This window comes from Schistocerca nitens, chromosome 8, assembly GCF_023898315.1.
Source record: "Schistocerca nitens isolate TAMUIC-IGC-003100 chromosome 8, iqSchNite1.1, whole genome shotgun sequence".
Taxonomy (NCBI): Eukaryota; Metazoa; Arthropoda; class Insecta; order Orthoptera; family Acrididae; genus Schistocerca; species Schistocerca nitens.
Genome location: NC_064621.1, coordinates 243,226,618 through 243,246,094, shown reverse-complemented (window position 1 = coordinate 243,246,094; position 19,477 = coordinate 243,226,618). Strand labels below are relative to the sequence as shown.

The following is a 19,477-nucleotide window of genomic DNA, read 5'->3' as shown; positions in this document are numbered from 1 at the left end:
CATAATGACTATTTGACTAGACATTAACATGATCTGCTATTCATAAATCAATGGGATCTGGGAGAATTGCTTGTATTATAACGTCACCAGGATTGAAAGTATTAATTTTATAGAGAAATTCATAGTACAGAGAACAGTTTTTTCCCCATGTTTTCTTGTTTTCTTCTTTTAATATGCATCAAAGTGAGGAGCTGTCAGTAAACAAATATAATTCCTTCCTGCGTACCCGCTGGTTATGGTAGAAACTATCAATATCCTCAAGAGGGGTGGAGGCAAGTTCTGCTGGGAAACCTCCCTGGAGCCGAACGGGCAGCGGTGCACCCTGCTCCAGTGTTGGATCTGGCTGTGGCCCTTCATCTTCGTCCTCGTCCTCATACCGAACCTGAAAACACAGTATTAAGTAATACTTACACATATAAAGAGAATAATTGTGACATCACAAGAACATAATGTAGATGTTTTTCGGTCTATGTAAAAACACTATGTATACATGCGCTATGGTCTATTTCATTCAGAATCTAACACACACACATCAGGTGTAGTTAAAATCTATTCAAATATGTGGCATAAGGCTGCAAATAAGCAAGACAGTCTACAGCAGACTTCTTAAGGATAGTATTTGAACATATGATGCATAAAAAGTAAGTTATTGTACCATACTCTACAAATCCTTTTCCCTCTCATTTTTTTCTTTACAATATTGTTACACGTGGTGGCAAGTGCAAAGCTTTATCATGCTCGGAGAAAATGAAAATTTACTGTGTTCACACTTTCAGTTTCTATCTAAACTAAGCCTATATGTGTCGCATGTTAGCAATCAGTCTGATTGTTACTATGTCGTTGTTGTTCTTTCATTTTACTTTTACATTTTGTCATTACCTTTTAAGCTGATTGATAACTCTTCCACCAGACTACTTGCTCTGCTTCACAAATCAGTTTCTCCATTAAAAAGCAGAAGTATTCAGCCATTATCTATAGACTTTTATCTGTATACTGTGCCTCTTTCACACAGACTTGGATTTTATTTAATTAAATTCCTTGCAGAAGGAAAGTCTTTTTAAAAATAATTTTATCATTGTTTACACCATGTTGCGTAACTTCATTAGATTTTCACCATACCTATCAGCTATCAATTTGGTTTCTAACTTTTCTCAATATGTTATGGTTCCTTTCCCACATATAATGTACAGGTACTGCTACACACATTATGTGAAACTTTGGTCAGAAAGGATGCAGAGTAAAAACAAAACTACTGTTTCAAACACTGCTCCTATATAGTGGATGAATTTATGAATGTAAGTCTTTAATAACAAAGTTTCATATTACATATAAATCAATGTGTATTTTTCAACATTTCATGAATTTTTATGCAAATTATTACTCAATCATTTGGTTGCTGTAATTACAGTTTCTTAATATGAGTTATTTCTAATTAGAATTACTTAATACTTGTATAGTATATAAGAAATATTTCTCTCAGACATGCCCAAAATTTTAATGAAAACACATGACTCACTGTGACTTTTGAGGATTTCTTGACACATCTGTTGCAAAAACACTTCTCAGACCTGCACTGGATAATATTGTGCAAATCCTACAATATTTCATTTATACAACTGTTCAACATCTTTAGTTGGTGGTAGCTGCTTGTCATTCCTGCAAGATGCACAATTATCATAAGTCATATCATCCAGCAGTGATAACAGCGACTACCACAACCATCACCTGAAGATGTCAAACAGTAGTATTGATGAGTCATGGGATTTGCAAATATTATCCAGCAGCAAACCCAGGAAGGGTATTTGCATATGACTCACTATTAACAAAACCCATTTCAATAAATCCTTTCAAATAAGTTAACGTATTTAGGGTGACAAGCACCAACCACCGAGTAAGTGAAACTAAAGTAGTAAGTTACTAAAAGAGAAGGAAATTGGCGACTTCCATTCAATAGTACTGAACTAAAGGAGTAAATTTTTCATTTACTTCCAAAGTAAATTTATTTACTCCATTACTGGTGGAGAGCACCATTGAAGATTACGCTACTACGTTAGTAACTTAAGGAGGAAATAAGGCCAAAATTTACTCCTAGGCAGTAGTAGGAGTAAAGGCAGAGAGCAAGGTGCGATCTTTGTATTCTGTGTTTTAAGTGTTGAATTCTATGGATTACCTGGACTACAAAGAATATATGGAGATGGAGGAAGAGGTGAATATCACAAGAATGAGCGTTGTAATGCAGAGAAGAGACTCATTCGTGATGTATAGTGACAGTGATTTCAAAGAGCGCTTTGGGTTTCGTAAAGAATCTTTTGAGTTGCTGCTTGGTATGCTGGAGCCGTTATTGCAGCATAATTCTGACAGGAACCCTGCTTTGTCTCCTCTGCTGCAACTTCTTAGTGAACTGCAAATCTTTTGCACAGGTACTTATTAAATTGTAGCAGGGAATCTCGTTAATTTCCATCATACTTCTGCTGGAAGAGCTTTTAACAGTGTGATAAATAGTTTAATTGCCTTAAAGCCATTGTATGTGTCTATGCCACAGAGCCAAAAAAATATATCAAAGAACAAAAGGGAATTCTATTGAACTGGTGGCTTCTCAAATGTCATAGGGGCCATAGAATGTGTACATATACCCATACTTTGCCCTCCTGGAGTACAAGCAGAACAACACAGAAATCGCAAGAATTTCTTTTCTATCAATACACAAAACATCTATGATGCCAATATGAAGATTTTGAATGTGGTAAGCCATTGGTTACGTTCCATGCATGATGCATGCATTTGGAACAATAGTACAGTTGCTGCAGAATTTGAAAATGGACAATATGATGGGTTGCTTGTTGTAGATAGGGGATATGCTCTGCCCAAACATCTTATGACGCCTGTGTTCCGAGCCCACACAGGAGCCGAACAGCGCTGCAATAGAGCCCGCATGGCTAGAAGATGTGTAATAGAGCAAGAGTTCGGTGTTTGGAAGAAAAGTTTCCAGATTCTTACTGAAACAATGCAATTTAAACGAAACTAGTGTGGGAATGTTATTATGGCTGCTGAAGTTCTACACAACTTTGGAATAGAAGTTAGGGATGTGTTTCACTCTGATGCTGTGGAGTTGAATGACATTGAACTATATGCATTTCAACCAGAAGCAGATGCTGTTGGCCAAGCTTTCAGAAGGTCTAATATACTTAATTAAAACTGTACCTAGTTTGCTAGTAAAATTAATAGTGTAAAGACTTTTCCTTCTTAAATGGATAAGTAGGCCACCAGATTGTCACTACTGCAATGAAAAGTGATTCATTTTATTTATATGTAATTTTATAGTTATGTTATTTTTTTCTTCTTTTTAGGTAGGGGATTAACATTATCATTTTATTTCGTAATTGAGTATACAAAGTAAAACAATGTTTCGATTACTTCTCAAAAAAAAGTCTTATTTTATAATATTGCAAATTCGGATAAAATTTAGAATGTGGTATTAACAAAAATTAGTACCGATGCTGAAATGATAAACAAAAATATTATGCCATACAAGAAACATCAAAATATTAACCATTTGAAAAAATTTCAAGGAAATAAAAGATGTTTTATACATATGATTATTTTCTTATTCATTAACAAAAACCCAAATTTCTCAAACACACTGGCTGAAGAATTGGAACCTGAAGTTTGCTCCGTTACATTCTTGAACTTATTCAAAATTTCCATTTTAAGGTTATGCTCTTGTTCCATGATTTCTCTTTGTCTTTCTATTAATAACATTTTTGCATTGTATTCCTCTTGTATTAACCACATTTTTAAGGAATGAAGCTCGTATGCTTTTTTTCAACAACTCTCAGTTCTTCACTACAACTGCATGTTCTCTACCTCTTTTGCTGAGCACATATTCCAATAAGCTCCTACCAGAGAATGCAGGGTGAGGTTCATGACAATGGGATAAAGTTCCACCTGCAGCAGTTTCACTGCTACCTTCAGAGCATTTATCATCATCGAAGTTGCTTGTAAGTATCACATTAACTTCAGGTGGGTCATTGTTGTGAACTCCAGCTATCCCCTCGAAAACTTGTGGGATCAGATCAACAACCATTTGGCTTATATTGTTGATCTTTATCTCACCTACTCCACCGCCAGTTTGAAATTGTTCTTGATTACATTCAGCTTTCATTTTCTTTGCTTTCGCTTTCAGGTCCTTCCAAATTACTTTAAGCTGGTCTTGTGATCTTTGTGTAAGAGCTCCTGTATTTTATTCAACGTGTATTTTTTCCCAAGCATCCTTTTTCCTTTTTTATTCAACGTGTATTTTTTCCCAAGCATCCTTTTTCCTTTTTAGCGTGTTGACCTCATGCTTTTTAGATTCAACAGTAGATATGTACTTTTTCATCAGTTCAGCAAACTGCCCTTTTTCATTTTCTGGTATGCTTTTTGAACATCTCTTGGCTACCTCCATGTTGTTGCTAGCTCGTATCTCAAACTGGCACTTAAATTAATATGTGTCATCAACCAACAATGGATGTTGGTGGCTGTAGATGGCCGGGTTAACAACAGATTTATCCATTAATAGCACGTATCTTTTTCGTAGTACACAGATCTTATCATTAATAGTACAATAGAATTTAGATTTTCCAATCTTAATAATTCAATTTAATAATCCTTTCTAGCTTCTAAAATCGTAGCAATGAACATAAATTATGCAAAAGGTGATGCAATAATGGCTGCCGACAATCAATATTTTCCGAGAGGGTACGTAATGCACGTGCCAGCAGTGTGCAGATACAGCTTACTTCTTTCGTAAAAAGGTGTTACTACTTTAATTACAACTAAGGAAGTAAATAGAAATGGAGCTCTGCAACAATTACTAAAAGAGTATATTACTACAGAATTAATTTACTAAAGTAGCCCAGACTAAAGAAGTACGAGTTACTACAAGAGTAATTTATACCAGTTTGGTGCTCATCACCCTTAGTTTATATGTCCTCTATGAATCATCCAATATCTACATGTAACAACACACTGTTTGTTTTCCGGAGTAAATAAAAAGAAGATAAAATTGAATGCTGACACTGATTAACCACATCCATTTATTTGCCCTTTCTGTTGTGTCAGTGATAGTGATCTCGTTGCTTGCCAGCCGTCATTTCAATAAGATCTGAACACGTTTTCTCATTAATCCTTTCTGGTCTCATGATTTAAGGTTATTACATCTACATACAAACTCTGCAAGCCACCATATGGTGCACAGCGGAGGGTACATTGCATCACTGCTAGTCATTTCCCTTCCTGTTCCACTCACAAATAAAGCAAGGGAAAAAGTGAAAAACAGCTGTCCATATGCCTCTGTATCAGACCTAACTTATGTTTGTGGCCCTTAAGCGAAATGTACATGAGCAGCAATGGGACTGTTACACTGTCAGCTCCAAATACTGGTTCTCTAAATTTTCCCAATGTTGTTTCTCAAAAAGAACATGCACCCCCCCCCCCTCCAGGGATTCCAATTTGAGTTCTCTATGCATCTCCATTAATGCTCACATGCTGATCGAACCTAACAGTAACAAATCTAGCAGTCTGGCTTCAAACTGCTTAAATATCTTCCTTTAATCTGACCTCGTAGGGATCCCAAACACTCAAGCACTACTCAAGCACATTAGAGTTCTAAACACGGTATCCTTTACAGATGAACCCCACTTTCCTACAATTCTTCCAATAACCCAAAGTCAACCATTCACCCCCATTACAATCCTTACATGCTCATTCCATTTCTTGTACTCTGCAACATTATGCCTAGATATTTAACTGGCATGACTCTGTCAAGTAGCACACTACTAATGCTGTAGTTGGTCACCATGGGATTGTATTTTCTACTCATTTGCATTAACATATATTTTTCTACATTTAGAGCTAGCTGCCATTCATCACATGAACTGGAAATTTTGTCTAGGTCATCTGGTATACTCCTACAGTCATACAATGACGACACCTTCCTGTACACCACAGCAAACAGCCACAAATTGCTGCTCACTCTGTCCATGAAATCATTTTTGTATAAAGTGAATACTAGCTGTCCTATCACACTTCTGTGGGGCACTCCTGATGATACCCTTGTCTCTGATGAGCATTCACAATCGATGACACCATACTGGGTCCCACTATTTAAGAAATCTTCAAGCCACTCACGTATCTGAGAACCTATTGCGTATGCTCGTACCTTCATTAACAGCATGTTGTGGGGTACAATGTGAAGGACTTTTTGGAAATCTAGGAATATCAAATCTGCCTGCTACCCTATAATTCACAGTACATCATGTGAGGAAAGGAAAAGCTGAGTTTCACAAGAGTGATGTCTGGAAAACTGTGCTGATTTATGAACAGAAGCTTTACAATCTCATGGAGCTTTATTATATTCAGACTGAGAATATGATCAAGAACTCTGCAGAAAACCAGTGTTAAGGATATTGGTCAGTAATTTTATGGGTCAGTTTTCTTATGCTTCTTACATACAGGAGTCACATGCACTTCTTTTCCAGTCACTTGGGACTTGGCATAGGACAAGAGATTTGTGATAAATGCATCCTAAGTATGGGGCCAAATGGAGGCAAAACCCATTTGGGATTCCATCTGGACCTGGGCAAGTTACTTGTTCTCAACTCTTTCAGTTGCTTATTACTGTATTCTAAACATATAAGACTGTGCAATGGTCTCACACAACAATATGTTTATATGATCCTCCTGCATTAACGATTTCTTAAAGGCAAAATTTAAAACTTCAGGTTTAGTTTTCCCATCTTGTATTGACAGTCAGCAACTGATTCTTTTTAGAGAAGGATCTTTTTCCCAGTACGAATTTGATACTATATCTTTCTTGAATCTTCTTTGCTTACCTTGTCCACTTTTATGACAGAAAACTGATCCAGCTCATCAAGTGCCTGTTGTCTCATTTCCTAGTATAGGTCCCTCAATGTCACCTGATCTAAAATGGCTACATGCCATTACTTTTGTTGATGTACATCTTTTAACTTCTTTTCAAGACAATATTCAATCCACTGAACTGCTCTTCCATGTCTCTGACACAATAACATTGTCATTGGCAAACCTCAAAATTTTTCATTCTTCCTGCAAAATATTTAACCCACTTCCCAATTTCTCCTTGATTTTCTTTACTGTTTCCTCAAAGTACAGATTGAATAACACTGAGGATAAGCTACAATATTGTCACACTCCCTTCTCAACCACTGCTTTCCATGTCCTTTGACTCTTTTTAGTTGCAGTCTGTTTTATGTTCAAATTGTAGATTACCTTCCCCTTCCTGAATTTTATCCCTGCTACCTCTAAAATTTCAAAGTGTATTCCATCCAACATTTCCAAAAGCTTTCTCAAGTGCTATAAGTGTTAGTTTGCCTTTCTTCAACCTATATTTTAAGATAAATCATAGGATCAAGTATTGCCTCATGAGTTCTTACATTTCTCCTGAACCCAAACTGATCTCCCATTAGTTTGGCTTCTTCCAGTTTTTCCATTCTTCTCTAAATAATTCATGTCAACATTTTGCAACCATAACCAGTTAAATTGACAGTCTGGTAATAGTCAAAACTGGAATCATTACACTGAAGTCAGAGGGCATTTTACTTGTCTCATATATTTTGCACAGCAGTTGGAATAGTTTTGTCATAGCTAGCTCTCATAACGATCTCAATAATTCTGAGGAAATGTCACCTGCTTTAGGGGCCTTGTTTCAAGTTAGGTATTTCAGTGATATGTCAAATTCTTCTCACAGCAGCATATCTCCAAACTCATCTTCATTTTCTTCCTCTTCCCTTCCTATAATACTACCTTCAAATATACTTCCTTTGTATAGCCCTTCATTGTTTAAAGGGTATTTCATTAAGGGCCAGCAAAAATTCAGCAGGACATGAGAATGCTCCACCAAACAATCTCATGTAGGGAACCTGGGGTCGGAAAAGCCAGCTTAAGGAGATAATAGGAGTAAAATCACATTACTGTGCACTTTTTTATTTACAATAGTTACAGTTAACTGCAAATGCCATCAGTGACACAGTGAAAGTACCATTTGTACTGTATCTTACAAAATGTGCTGAAACTTATGGCAATCACCCTCAAGCATGACATCAGCACACAAGATTCTGACACACCATGACAAATATGTGTGTTTTGAACCACATCACAGGCAGCTACAATTCTGTCAACTAATCCCATCTCTGTATTCACTGGGGTCTCATACACAAGGACTTGAGATGTCCCCATAAGAAATAATCAAGGGGATTCAGGTCAGGTGACCTCGCAGGCCATGGAATAAGATCTCCCCTTCCAATCCAGTCACCAGGAAATACAGCATAGAGATGGTTGCGGACATCCACACTGAAGTCAGGTGGTGCACATCATGTTGTATCCACATACTCTCATGAACAGCCAAGGGTATCCAGAATGAGATTTTCACTCTGCAGCGGAGTGTGCGCTGATATGAAACTTCCTGGCAGATTAAAACTGTGTGCCTGACCGAGACTCGAACTCGGGACCTTTGCCTTTCGCGGGCAAGTGCTCTACCAACTGAGCTACCGAAGCACGACTCATGCCCGGTACTCACAGCTTTACTTCTGCCAGTACCTCGTCTCCTATCTTCCAAACTTTACAGAAGCTCTCCTGCGAACCTTGCAGAACTTGCACCCCTGAAAGAAAGGATATTGCGGAGACATGGCTTAGCCACAGGAGAGCTTCTGTAAAGTTTGGAAGGTAGGAGACGAGGTACTGGCAGAAGTAAAGCTGTGAGTACCGGGCGTGAGTCGTGCTTCGGTAGCTCAGTTGGTAGAGCACTTGCCCGCGAAAGGCAAAGGTCCCGAGTTCGAGTCTCGGTCGGGCACACAGTTTTAATCTGCCAGGAAGTTTCAGCCAAGGGTATGTTCTCCAACAACTCAGGTAGAACTCTTTGCACAAACCTCAAGCACAGGTGGCCATTCAGATGGCCAGGTGCAAGATATGGGCCAATGAGATTGTCACCTACAATGCCAGTCCAGGTATTCAAACCAAAACGTACTTGATGGTGTGACTATACCACAGCATGAGGTTATCCTCATGCTACACATGGCTATACCTGCTGTTCAAAATACCATCAAGATCAAACAAGGTGTCATCAGTAAACAGCATGATTTGGAGGAAATCTGGTCAATCAACACTTGGTGCAAAGTCAGTCACAAGCATTGCATGGACTTGTTGTGGGTTATATGGGTGTAACTGTTGTTTGTGGAGTACTCGCCATGCACTAGTAGTATGTGTAGCACCCACTTCATGTGCAATACGATGAATACTTGTACTGGGGTCCGTTGCAACATGTTCCAGCACCTTCTCTTCAAAATCAGATGTGCGAGTGGTCCTCATGTTGGCAGATCCCACATTTCTCCTTTCCTGCATTTGTCGATCGAGAGGAATAAACACTCGTCATGATGGATGATGCCTGTTAGGAAATTGTTCCCTGTACAGCCTTTCAGCAGTGAGAAGATTGCAACATACATCCTCATAGAAAAGATGCATGCCGGTGAGTTCTGTGAAATTGTACTGGTACTGCTCCATCATATTGTACTGTACATCTCTGAATAGCACTGAGTAATGAATGGGTTTGTCATTGAATCATAGCAAGTTCTGCCATGGGACAATGTAAATACAATACAACAGAGCCACTTTACGGACAAGCAAAGTACACAAAACCTTGACTTCCTAATAATCAGACTCATCCTCCTTGTTTCCTTGCAGGAAATAAAGAATGTACACATAAATACACAGCACAAAACGTGTTAACTTATATGCATGTTAGTTGTATATAAGATGGAAAACAGTAATGCTAGAAAAAGTGTTGACAAGTTTACTTCCATATCTCCTTAAGCTGGTTTCCCCGAACACAGGTTCCCTATCTCAAATTGTTCAGTGGAGTATTCTCTATGTCCTGTTACAGTTTTGCATGCTCTTACAGAAACACCCTGTCTGTTGCTTCTATCTTTCTCTACTTTGTTTCGTACTGACTTGCCATCTGAACATTTCATATTCACACTATTGCTCCTCTTGTCTACAAAGGTATCTTTAATTTTCCTATAGGCATCATCTACCTTTCCCCTAGTTATGTATATCTTTCCCCCATTTATGCATGTCTCTCCAGCCTTGCAGTCCTTTAGTCCTCTAGTCTTTTGCAATTTCTTTACTGTTTTTACAAAGATGTATTTTGAGTAGAAATACTGATGCAGACTAGTATCCAACATTCCAACATATCAGTCTGCACTGTAGGTATCTGGTATCTTAATTGGTAGTTTATTTTGTACACATTCATAAGAGTACAATTCCACACTACTGCAACTATAATAATTGCAAACAATGCAATAAAAATGTTGGCACATATTTAGCTGTAAGTGGTTTATATGAAGGCCTGAAGGGTCTTGCAAAAGCTTGTGATTGGAGAAAAAACTATAAATGTGGGATTAAAAGTATTCAGACAATGATCTGTGTTGGAGGTAATGGTCCACATATTTGTTATTCCTTTCTTTCCCTTTCTTTTATTTATATTATCTATTCATTTTATTGGAAATATCACTTACATGAGTTGTTAAGAGCCACTTCTTGTCAGTTAAGAACAGTTATTATTACAAAATTACCAGTCTGTTACGAACCACAAATTAAGTGACATTTTCATATGTCCTACAGCAACAAAGTTACAAATAAAACAATGGAAAATCTGGAATGTACTAATAACAATATGAATCAGGGTAGATCGCTACCCTCCATGCAGAGGAGATGTTGAGTGACAAACAGACACATTTAAATGTATATTTAAAAAGACTATGCTGTCAGATAAAAGCCTTCTTGAGATTTAAAACAGAAATACATGGTGCCTCTGTTGTCACTGGTCACTGAGGCTCAACTACAGTGAGCATCAATACCAGCTGGGGTGAGTAGTAGGGGTACAGAAGAGGCATGGGATGGGAAGGGGGACGATTAGCAGCTTAGGGTTAGGGCAAGATGCTGTAGTGCTGCCTATGGGAGTATGCAGGGACATGATAGGGAAATGATGATGTGCTGCAACATGCAGCATTGAAAGGCTGTGCAAGACAGAAAAGACCCGACAGGAATTAGAGAAAGGTTGAGGCTAGGATGATTCCAGGAACAAAATATATGTTCTAAATCTACATAGATACTACACAAGCCAACTTAGGGGTACTGCTAAGAGTCATTTTCTTTTCTGTTCCACTTGCGAACACAGTGAGGGAAAAACAGCTATCTATGTGCCTCCGTATGAGCTCTATTTCTCATATCTTACCCTCATGGTCCATTTGCACAGTGTCTGTTGGCGGCAGTCAGCTTCAAGTGTCAGTTCTCTAAATTTTCTCAACAGTAATTCTCAAAAAGAACATCACCTTCCCTCCAGGGATTACCTTTTGAGTTTCCAAGCATTTCAGTAACACTTACGTGTTGTTCAAACCTACTGGTAAAAAATCTAGCAGCCTGCCTCTGAATTGCTTCGATGTCTTCCTTTAGTCCGACCTTGTACGGATCCCAAACACTCGAGCAGTACACAGGAATAGGGCACACAAGCATACTACACATGGTCTCCTATACAGGTGAACCACTCTTTCCAATTCTCCCAATAAACTGAAGTCAATCATTTGCCTTCCTTACCACAGTTCTGACATGCTCATTCCATTTCATATCACGTAGCAACATTACACCCAGATACTTAAATGACTTGACTGTCAAGCAGGGCTCTACAAATGCTGCATCCGAACATTACAGGTTTGTCGTTCCTACTCATCTTCACTAACTTACATTTTTACACATTTAGAGCTAGCTACCATTCATCACACCAACCAGAAATTTTATATGAGATGTCTTGTATCCTCCTACAGTCACTCAACTTCAACGCCTTCCCATACACCACAGCATCATCAGCAAACAACTACAGATTGCTGCCCATCCCATCTGCCAAATCATTTACGTATATGGAGAACAACATCAGTCCTATTGCACTTCGCTAAGGCACTCCTCACAATACCCTTGTCTCTGATGAACATTTGCCATCGAGGTCAGCGTACTGGTATCTATTACTAAAGGGAGAGTTCCCTCTCACCCAAATCAGAAAAGCTTGTGTTGGTGAGACGAACCCAGATGCCCCAGGCTATGAAGCAGTCGTTGAAGTCAAGTACACCATGTTGTGTGACATGTTTGGCATGTGGATGGTCTAGCTGTCTACTGGCCACAGCATGGCCATGGCATTCTTGTGGCATGATCGCTCATTGTTAGCCACAACTGCATAGAATGCTGCGCAGTAGTTGCAGCTAAGTCAGAACATCACCTGTGAAAACAGCTATGTGATGCATAAACTCAGCTGCAAATACTGTGCAGCACTCTATATGGCTACAGCTGTGAACAGGCTGCTTGCCTGCATGAATGGCCACCGCCATAATGTGACCATGAGACAGCCAGACCAACTAGTTGTCGAGCATGCCTTGCAACATTGTGAACTTGACATCAACGAATGCCTCACGGTTCAAGCTTTTTGGATTTTTACCACCAGCACCTGCTTTTCTGAAATGTGCCAATAGGAACTTTCCCTGCAACATATTCTTTGTTCCCGTAACCCCCCCCCCCCCCCCCTGGCCTCAACCTTCATTGGTCCCTATCCTGCACCTGCCTCTTTGCCCTTCCCTGCTCCCACTACAGCTTCACATACACCTTTTACCCCAACATCCCAACTGCATAGCCCTTTCATGTTCTCTGCTGCAGTCCTCATCCCCCCCCCCCCTTGTCCCCAGCACAGCCCTCTGATTCTGCACCTAGCAGCCCACCATCCTGTCCCCCCCCCCCCCTCCCACTACATGCATACACTCACGTGATAGCATTACAGCACCTTCCTCCAATCCTGCCCCATTCTGCCTTCCACTCCCCACTCCAGGCCTATTCTGTACCCCACTTATCATCCAAGACAAAATCACCGCTCACTGCAGTCGGGCCTCAGCACATAGATAGGAGTGAGGCCATGTATGGATGTGTGTTTCTTTTCCCTAAAGCTGAAGAACTTTGACCAATAATTTAGTCTACTTTTACAGTGCATGACTGCTGCTCCAATATTACAGTTACATATTCTTACGTGGATTTATGGTGCACAGAAGGCCTTCAAACATCTTGTCTGAGAAACCAAAATTTTATATTTCCAAAGATGTAGCTGAAATGCTAAGAACTCCATCAATGGTGCAACACTAATTGTTTTTATATACTGTTTTACAAGGGTGGTTTGAAAAGGTCTCAGAATCACCATGAGAGGTCAGTGCTAGCACAACGAGTTGTTCATGTGATATTCATTGGACTGTTGTCTGTAAAAAGCTGCCACGTCAGTGCTCTTGGAAGAGAGATGTGGTGTGACATGGCTCTGTTGTTGTGCTTGCATAGTGATTCACGAAGATGGAAAAAATCGAGATATGAGCAGTGGTTAAGTACTTTGTAAAGAAAGGTATGAAAGCAAAGGACATTCATGCCAATTTCCAGAATACATTGGGGGACTCTGCTCCTTCATATTCAACTGATGCCAACTGGACAAATGAATTTAAATTTTGTCTGGAGAGCTTAGATGATGATCCATGCAGTGGTCGGTGAAGATGTGTCACTACCCCAGAAATCATTGCAAAAGTGCACAAAATGGTCATGGAGGATTGCCAATCGAAACTGCGGGAAATTGCTCATGCTTGTCAGATGTCATCTGAAAGGGAATATCACATTTTAACTGAAGAATGAGAAATGAATAAATTATCTACAAGATGGGTGCCGCGACTCTTGACGCAGGATCAAAAACGCATGAGAATGGACGTATCACAACAATGTTTGGTCCATTTTAGGAGAAATGAACAAGATTTTTCGTGCCAGTTTGGGATCACAGATGAAACTTGGATGCACTACTATACCCCAAAGACAAAACAACAGTCAAAGCAGTGGAAACATGCTGGTTCTCTGCCACCAAAGAAATCAGGAAAGATCATGGCATCAAAGTTCTGGGATGTGAAGGGGATTCTGTTTGTACATTATCTCCCCACTGGGCAAACAATTACTGGAGAATACGATGCTAACCTCCTGGACAAACTGCAATGAAAGACACATGAAAAAAGGCCAGGTTTAGCAAGGAAGAGTATCATCTTCCATCAAGACAATGTGCGCCCACACATATGTGCCGTTGCCATGGCAAAATTACACGAACTAAGGTATGAATTGTTGCCACATCTGCCTTATTCACCTGATATGGCTCCGTCAGACTTCCATCTGTTCCCAAAACTGAAAATTTTTCTTGGTGGACAAAGATCCACTTCAAACGAAGAATTGATAACCGGAGTTGACAACTATTTTGCAGACCTGGAGGAAACTCATTTTCAAGATGGGATCAAGGCACTGGAACACCGTTGGACCAAGTGCATTAATCTACAAGGAGACTACATTGAAAAACAAAAAATGTTTCAGTGATGTAAGTACTTTTTTTCTGTTCCATTCTGAGAACTTTTCAAACCACCCTTGGATTATTTATTAGTGTTTAAAAGTTGGTCAAAATATAGGTAAAATTATAGTGTATTACTTTTAAGTGTGCAGGACTGTAAAAATACTGCAAATGCTCAAACTGTAATTACCCCATTGCTATAGATACATGGTTATGTATCCAATATTGCTCTAAACAGTGATCAAAAGATGAATGAATAAATAAATAGATAAGCATATGTATCATCTCTCAAAAATGTCAGTACAAAAATGCAAAATTTAATGCTCAATATTTAAAATCCTTCATTATCTTGCAAATGTTAAGTTTAATCTGCGACTGCCACTGTTATCCTAACATCATCATGTGTGAAGTATGTGCAGTGAAATTTACTGTAAATCTTTGTCTCGTGTTTTTGGTGTCTCAGGGAACAAATAGATATACCTTTACTCTCAGATCAGTTTTCAGGCTGTCTTGAGAATGGAAGGTTTTCAGTTGAAATGTCACAAGAAAAAGTAATGATTCCTCTGATGCACACTTGAAACAACGCAGAGTGAAGTTGCTGTTTAGAAGGTTGCCTAAGAAAATGTTTCAAGTAAGAAAACCAGAAATGCAAAGTAGTACACAGTCTATTTCTAGCACATGTGCGGGACTCATCTGTAAATATTATAAACATTCACTCTATTTTTTACATTCACTCTATTTCCTATTATATCACAGTAGTAATTAGTAAAAGTTTCTTTCAATAAAACAGCACTCTGGTATACTCAAATATGTATAGAAACAAAACAAGTTAATATTCTTGTCTTATTTAGTGTCCATTGTACAATAAACTTTTATAAGAGTGTAGCTTCTGTAGTTAATCTTTTAATCTCTCTGAAGAAAGAAAGTTAGATTCTTATATTTGATATAACATCCAGTTTTGAAGGCTGCTTACAACACTGATTCCTCAAAGTTGCAAAATTTTAAAAATAAAATCAGGGTTGGCATTATTAGAATTCCATTAATGAGGAATGAAGAAGAATAAATTTAATGAGATGAAGATAGCAATACGTTTTGTGCTATAAGAAGCAATGCACAACACTTCTCGTCAATGTGAATTACACTACTCCACAGCAAAATCCACCCATTACCTGCCGTTTTAATTACTCCATGATTCTCTTTAGGTATGAGGATTGCATTTTTACAAAGGTAAGAAACTCACTTGCCATAGAAACTCCATGAAGTAGAATACACTTTTTCAGTTTCCTTATTCTTTCATACTTTCTTCAGTTGCATTTTGATTCAAATTAGGAAAAGTATTTTCACTATAGCTGATTAAAAACTTAATTGCTAACTGAAGCAAAACCTGAAGGGAAATTAAATAATACCTGAATCATGTTTGAGTTAAGATACTGCCACGCATTGATACTGAACAATTTATTAATAAAGCGAATGAGAACAGCACAAACATTTTAACAACACATATAACTCATACATGGAAATACATTTATTTTGAGCTCATTATATCAAAGTAAACTATAGCTGTAATGTCTAGTGTGTGTTGCCACCAATAAAACATTATTTTTGCAAATTATATATAAAAATAAATAACAAATTCTAAAATTAATTTAAAAAATTGCAAAAGTAAAAACTTGTCTCCAACATTAACAATCAGTTCCAAGGAACAAAAATTACTTAAAAATTTTAGAGTTGTTTACTTATTGCTCATTCGCTCTTACCCATACCTAAACCGTTTGTATCATTATGGGCAAACATTAAAACAAATTTAAAAAGAGCTTGAGACCACATCTGACACACAGATTACATTAAATGTCTCTAGGGCAGGCAATTAACACTCTCAAAGATGTTTCAATGTCATACCTCAGAGAGAAGCATAAAAAAGTTAGTGAAGTTCATGAGCAGTATTTCACTACACCAGTGCCACTGCCTCTGCCCTAGAGTGCCGTGAATAAGGGACCCATAATTATATTTTAATTTATAATGAGCTTCCAGAGTTTGGTTGTTTCCATTTTCTGCACAATACTTCAATAAGTGATGCAGTCATCTTCCCCAGGAGCTGTGAGTTTTGCTGTTATGTGTACTCACTGCCTGGACTCACACCATTCTGAACTATTGTTGGCCTCATGCCAATGTTCATAGTTGAGTTTAATTACTGGTGTCCACTACACCCTGTGATACACTTTCTTTTCTCACAGATCACACTGATACTCTGCGAAACACTAATTCTCTCAGCGTTTTCCAAATCTGGTGGATGTTTTAGCACACAAGATATTAATAAATTGAGTGCTGGTCCCATCTTTACTTCAATAGACTCCTTAATTATCACATAACAAAAACTTGGCATTTGCAGCACTGTAAGTGCTTGCTGACAACTGATTTGCTGTTATTTTAGTCAGGTGACTTGCTGATGTTCCTTGCATCTCTTGTCAACCGTTCTGATAGTCTGCTCCATGTAAGATAGGTCCCATTTGCATGGAATGTGAAATGCACTCAGGTTTCACGTGTTCCTGATTTTGGCTGTATCATATGTTCAATTTGACAATCTGAGTAACCAGTCAATAGTAGCTCCTGGATATTATTGTCACTTTCAACGTATTCTCCCTTTTTATATGAGTTCTTTCAGATTCTTTGCACCTAGCCACAGGAATGTCTGACGATCATTTCACAGAACTCATTAGGCACATTCTGACATCTACTTATTTCCTGTTTGATGGAAAACATTATGAATATGTCAATGTCATGGTGATTGGTAGCCTGTAATCACCTGTCCTGGTAAACCTATATGTGGAAACCTTTGAGTTAAAGGCACTAGAATCCACTAAGGTTAAACCAACATGTTTCTATTGTTATATGGATTACACTTTCATGGTGTAATCACGTGGAGTAGAAAAGCTTCAAGAGTTCCTGGAAAATTTAAACTCTATGCATCGTAATACAAAATTCATGATGGAACTTGAAAAAATGAGCCAACTGTTTTTTCTCAACAAGAAGAATGGATAGATCCCTGGGTCACAGCATATGTAGAAAACCTACACAGACTGACCTCCATCTCCATGCCTTGAGCCATCAGCATCCATCACAAAGAAATTCAGTGCTAAAGACACTGGTCCACAGAGATCAAACACTTTCAGACAGCAAAAGCCTCACTGAAAAATTACAACACATACAAATAGTGTTCTGAAGGAATGGGTACTCAAATCATCAAATCAGATTGACACTGAGAAAAAGGAAGCCAAAAATTGCTTATCTAACTTATTCTGGCCCATTATCTGGAAAGATCAGTAGGCTATTATGAGAACACAGCATCCACTGTATTTCACTCCCTTCAAATAATCTAAAATGCATTGTTAAACATAATCTAGGTCTCTGAAATCCAGGTGAGTGTAACATTTATTGTTGCATAGTAAGTACTGGGAATCAAACTCAGTTACAAATACTGGTGTGTAACCAACAACAGTTCACAGTCTGACTGAAGTCCAGGTAGCAAGTACACACAACAACAAAACTCGCAACACATGAAGAAACCTGGGCCATTAAACGAAATATTGTGCAGAAAATGGAAACAGTTTGATAGAACACCTGGAAGCAAACCATTACTCAATCACACCGAAAAACATTAGAGACCACATTACTTCACTCTATGGAAAGATGCTCCACAATGTACATAGGTTAGAGAAGTTCCGCTAAAAGAAAGGTCAACTCTTCAATTCGCTGACCTTCCTAACAAGATGTTGAGATGAGCCTGGCTTTAGTATGACAGGGAATTTGCGACACTTGATGAATGACAGAGGTCACTTCAAAAGAGCTTCTTCATCCCTCATCTTTACATGTCGCTAAACTCTCTGCAGATTCTCAGTAGTCGCTTGACAATATGACATAGTCACAAGCAGAATTAATGCAGTTACAACTGTTTGCATGCCAAAATGCAAAATTCAATTGCTTGCATAAAATCATCATTAAAAGTCTGAAAACATGAGCAGTAGTGCTACCACTACTATGTCGCCTTTCTAAGGCACACAAGAAAAGAAAATGAAATTGTAACAATACCCAGACTTGGCGCATCTAAACACCAGCTTGCAAAATACAGTGTGTCCCACTGAAACCTCCCTTATTTCAAGGACCCAGGTGAGAAAAACCACAGTAGATATGACAATGAAAAATGCACCACATCGCAGAGCATCTCAAAGAATTTATATTCCGTGTCAGAAGTGCCAAGTATCATCGCCAGAGTGCAGCAAGGTCGTATGAAGGGAAAATGGCGACTCCATAGCAGCACACACAAGCAGTAGTGTGGTTTGCACAAACAAAATCGCCAATTACTGTGCAAAGAAATCATCGTCATGTGTATGAATGTGATCCCCGGATGTGAAAACAGTTAAGGAATGGTATAGGAAGTTTCTGGCAACAGGAAGTGTTCTGAAACATTCTGGCGGCACACGTTACGGAGTTTCAGAAGAGACAGTGGAGAACATCAGGCAAGCGTTTCCCAAAAGCCCACGTAAGTCAATTTGTCACAGCATCTACACAACTTGATGTACCTCAATCAACACTGCATAGTGTAGTTCACCAGCATCTTCGTATGTGTGCAAATTTTGCCAACATCTGACGCCTACAAACCACGATGACAACAATTTGCTGTGAATATGCTGCAGCGTATTGATATGGATGCCAGCTTCCTGGAAAGATGTTTATTCTTAGATGAGGCAACCTTTCGTCTATCAGGAAGGGTTAATAGGCATAATGTTCGGATTGGGGGTTCGCAAAATCCACATGTTGTCACTGAACATGTTTGTGATAGCCCTAAACTAAATGTCTGGTGCGGGCTAATGAATGACAGGATTGTTGGACTGTTCTTCTTTGCGGAACAAACAGTGAATGGGTCAGTGTATCGGTACATGTTGGAGCAGATTGTGTACCCTAAGATACAAGACTTGCAACCCAACATCATTTTTCAACAAGATGGATCTCCGGCGCATT

General features: G+C 38.7%; 1 protein-coding gene across 1 annotated transcript in view; it reads right to left on the bottom strand.

Annotated features, from left to right (window-relative positions):
- The window catches only part of LOC126199500 (sodium channel protein para-like), a 391,295-nt gene that overhangs the window by 334,310 nt on the left and 37,508 nt on the right, over nucleotides 1-19,477 (bottom strand). Inside the window, exon 2 of the mRNA XM_049936423.1 lies at nucleotides 227-382. Coding sequence (XP_049792380.1) covers nucleotides 227-382 — 156 coding nt within the window. The remainder of the gene's footprint in view (nucleotides 1-226; nucleotides 383-19,477) is intronic.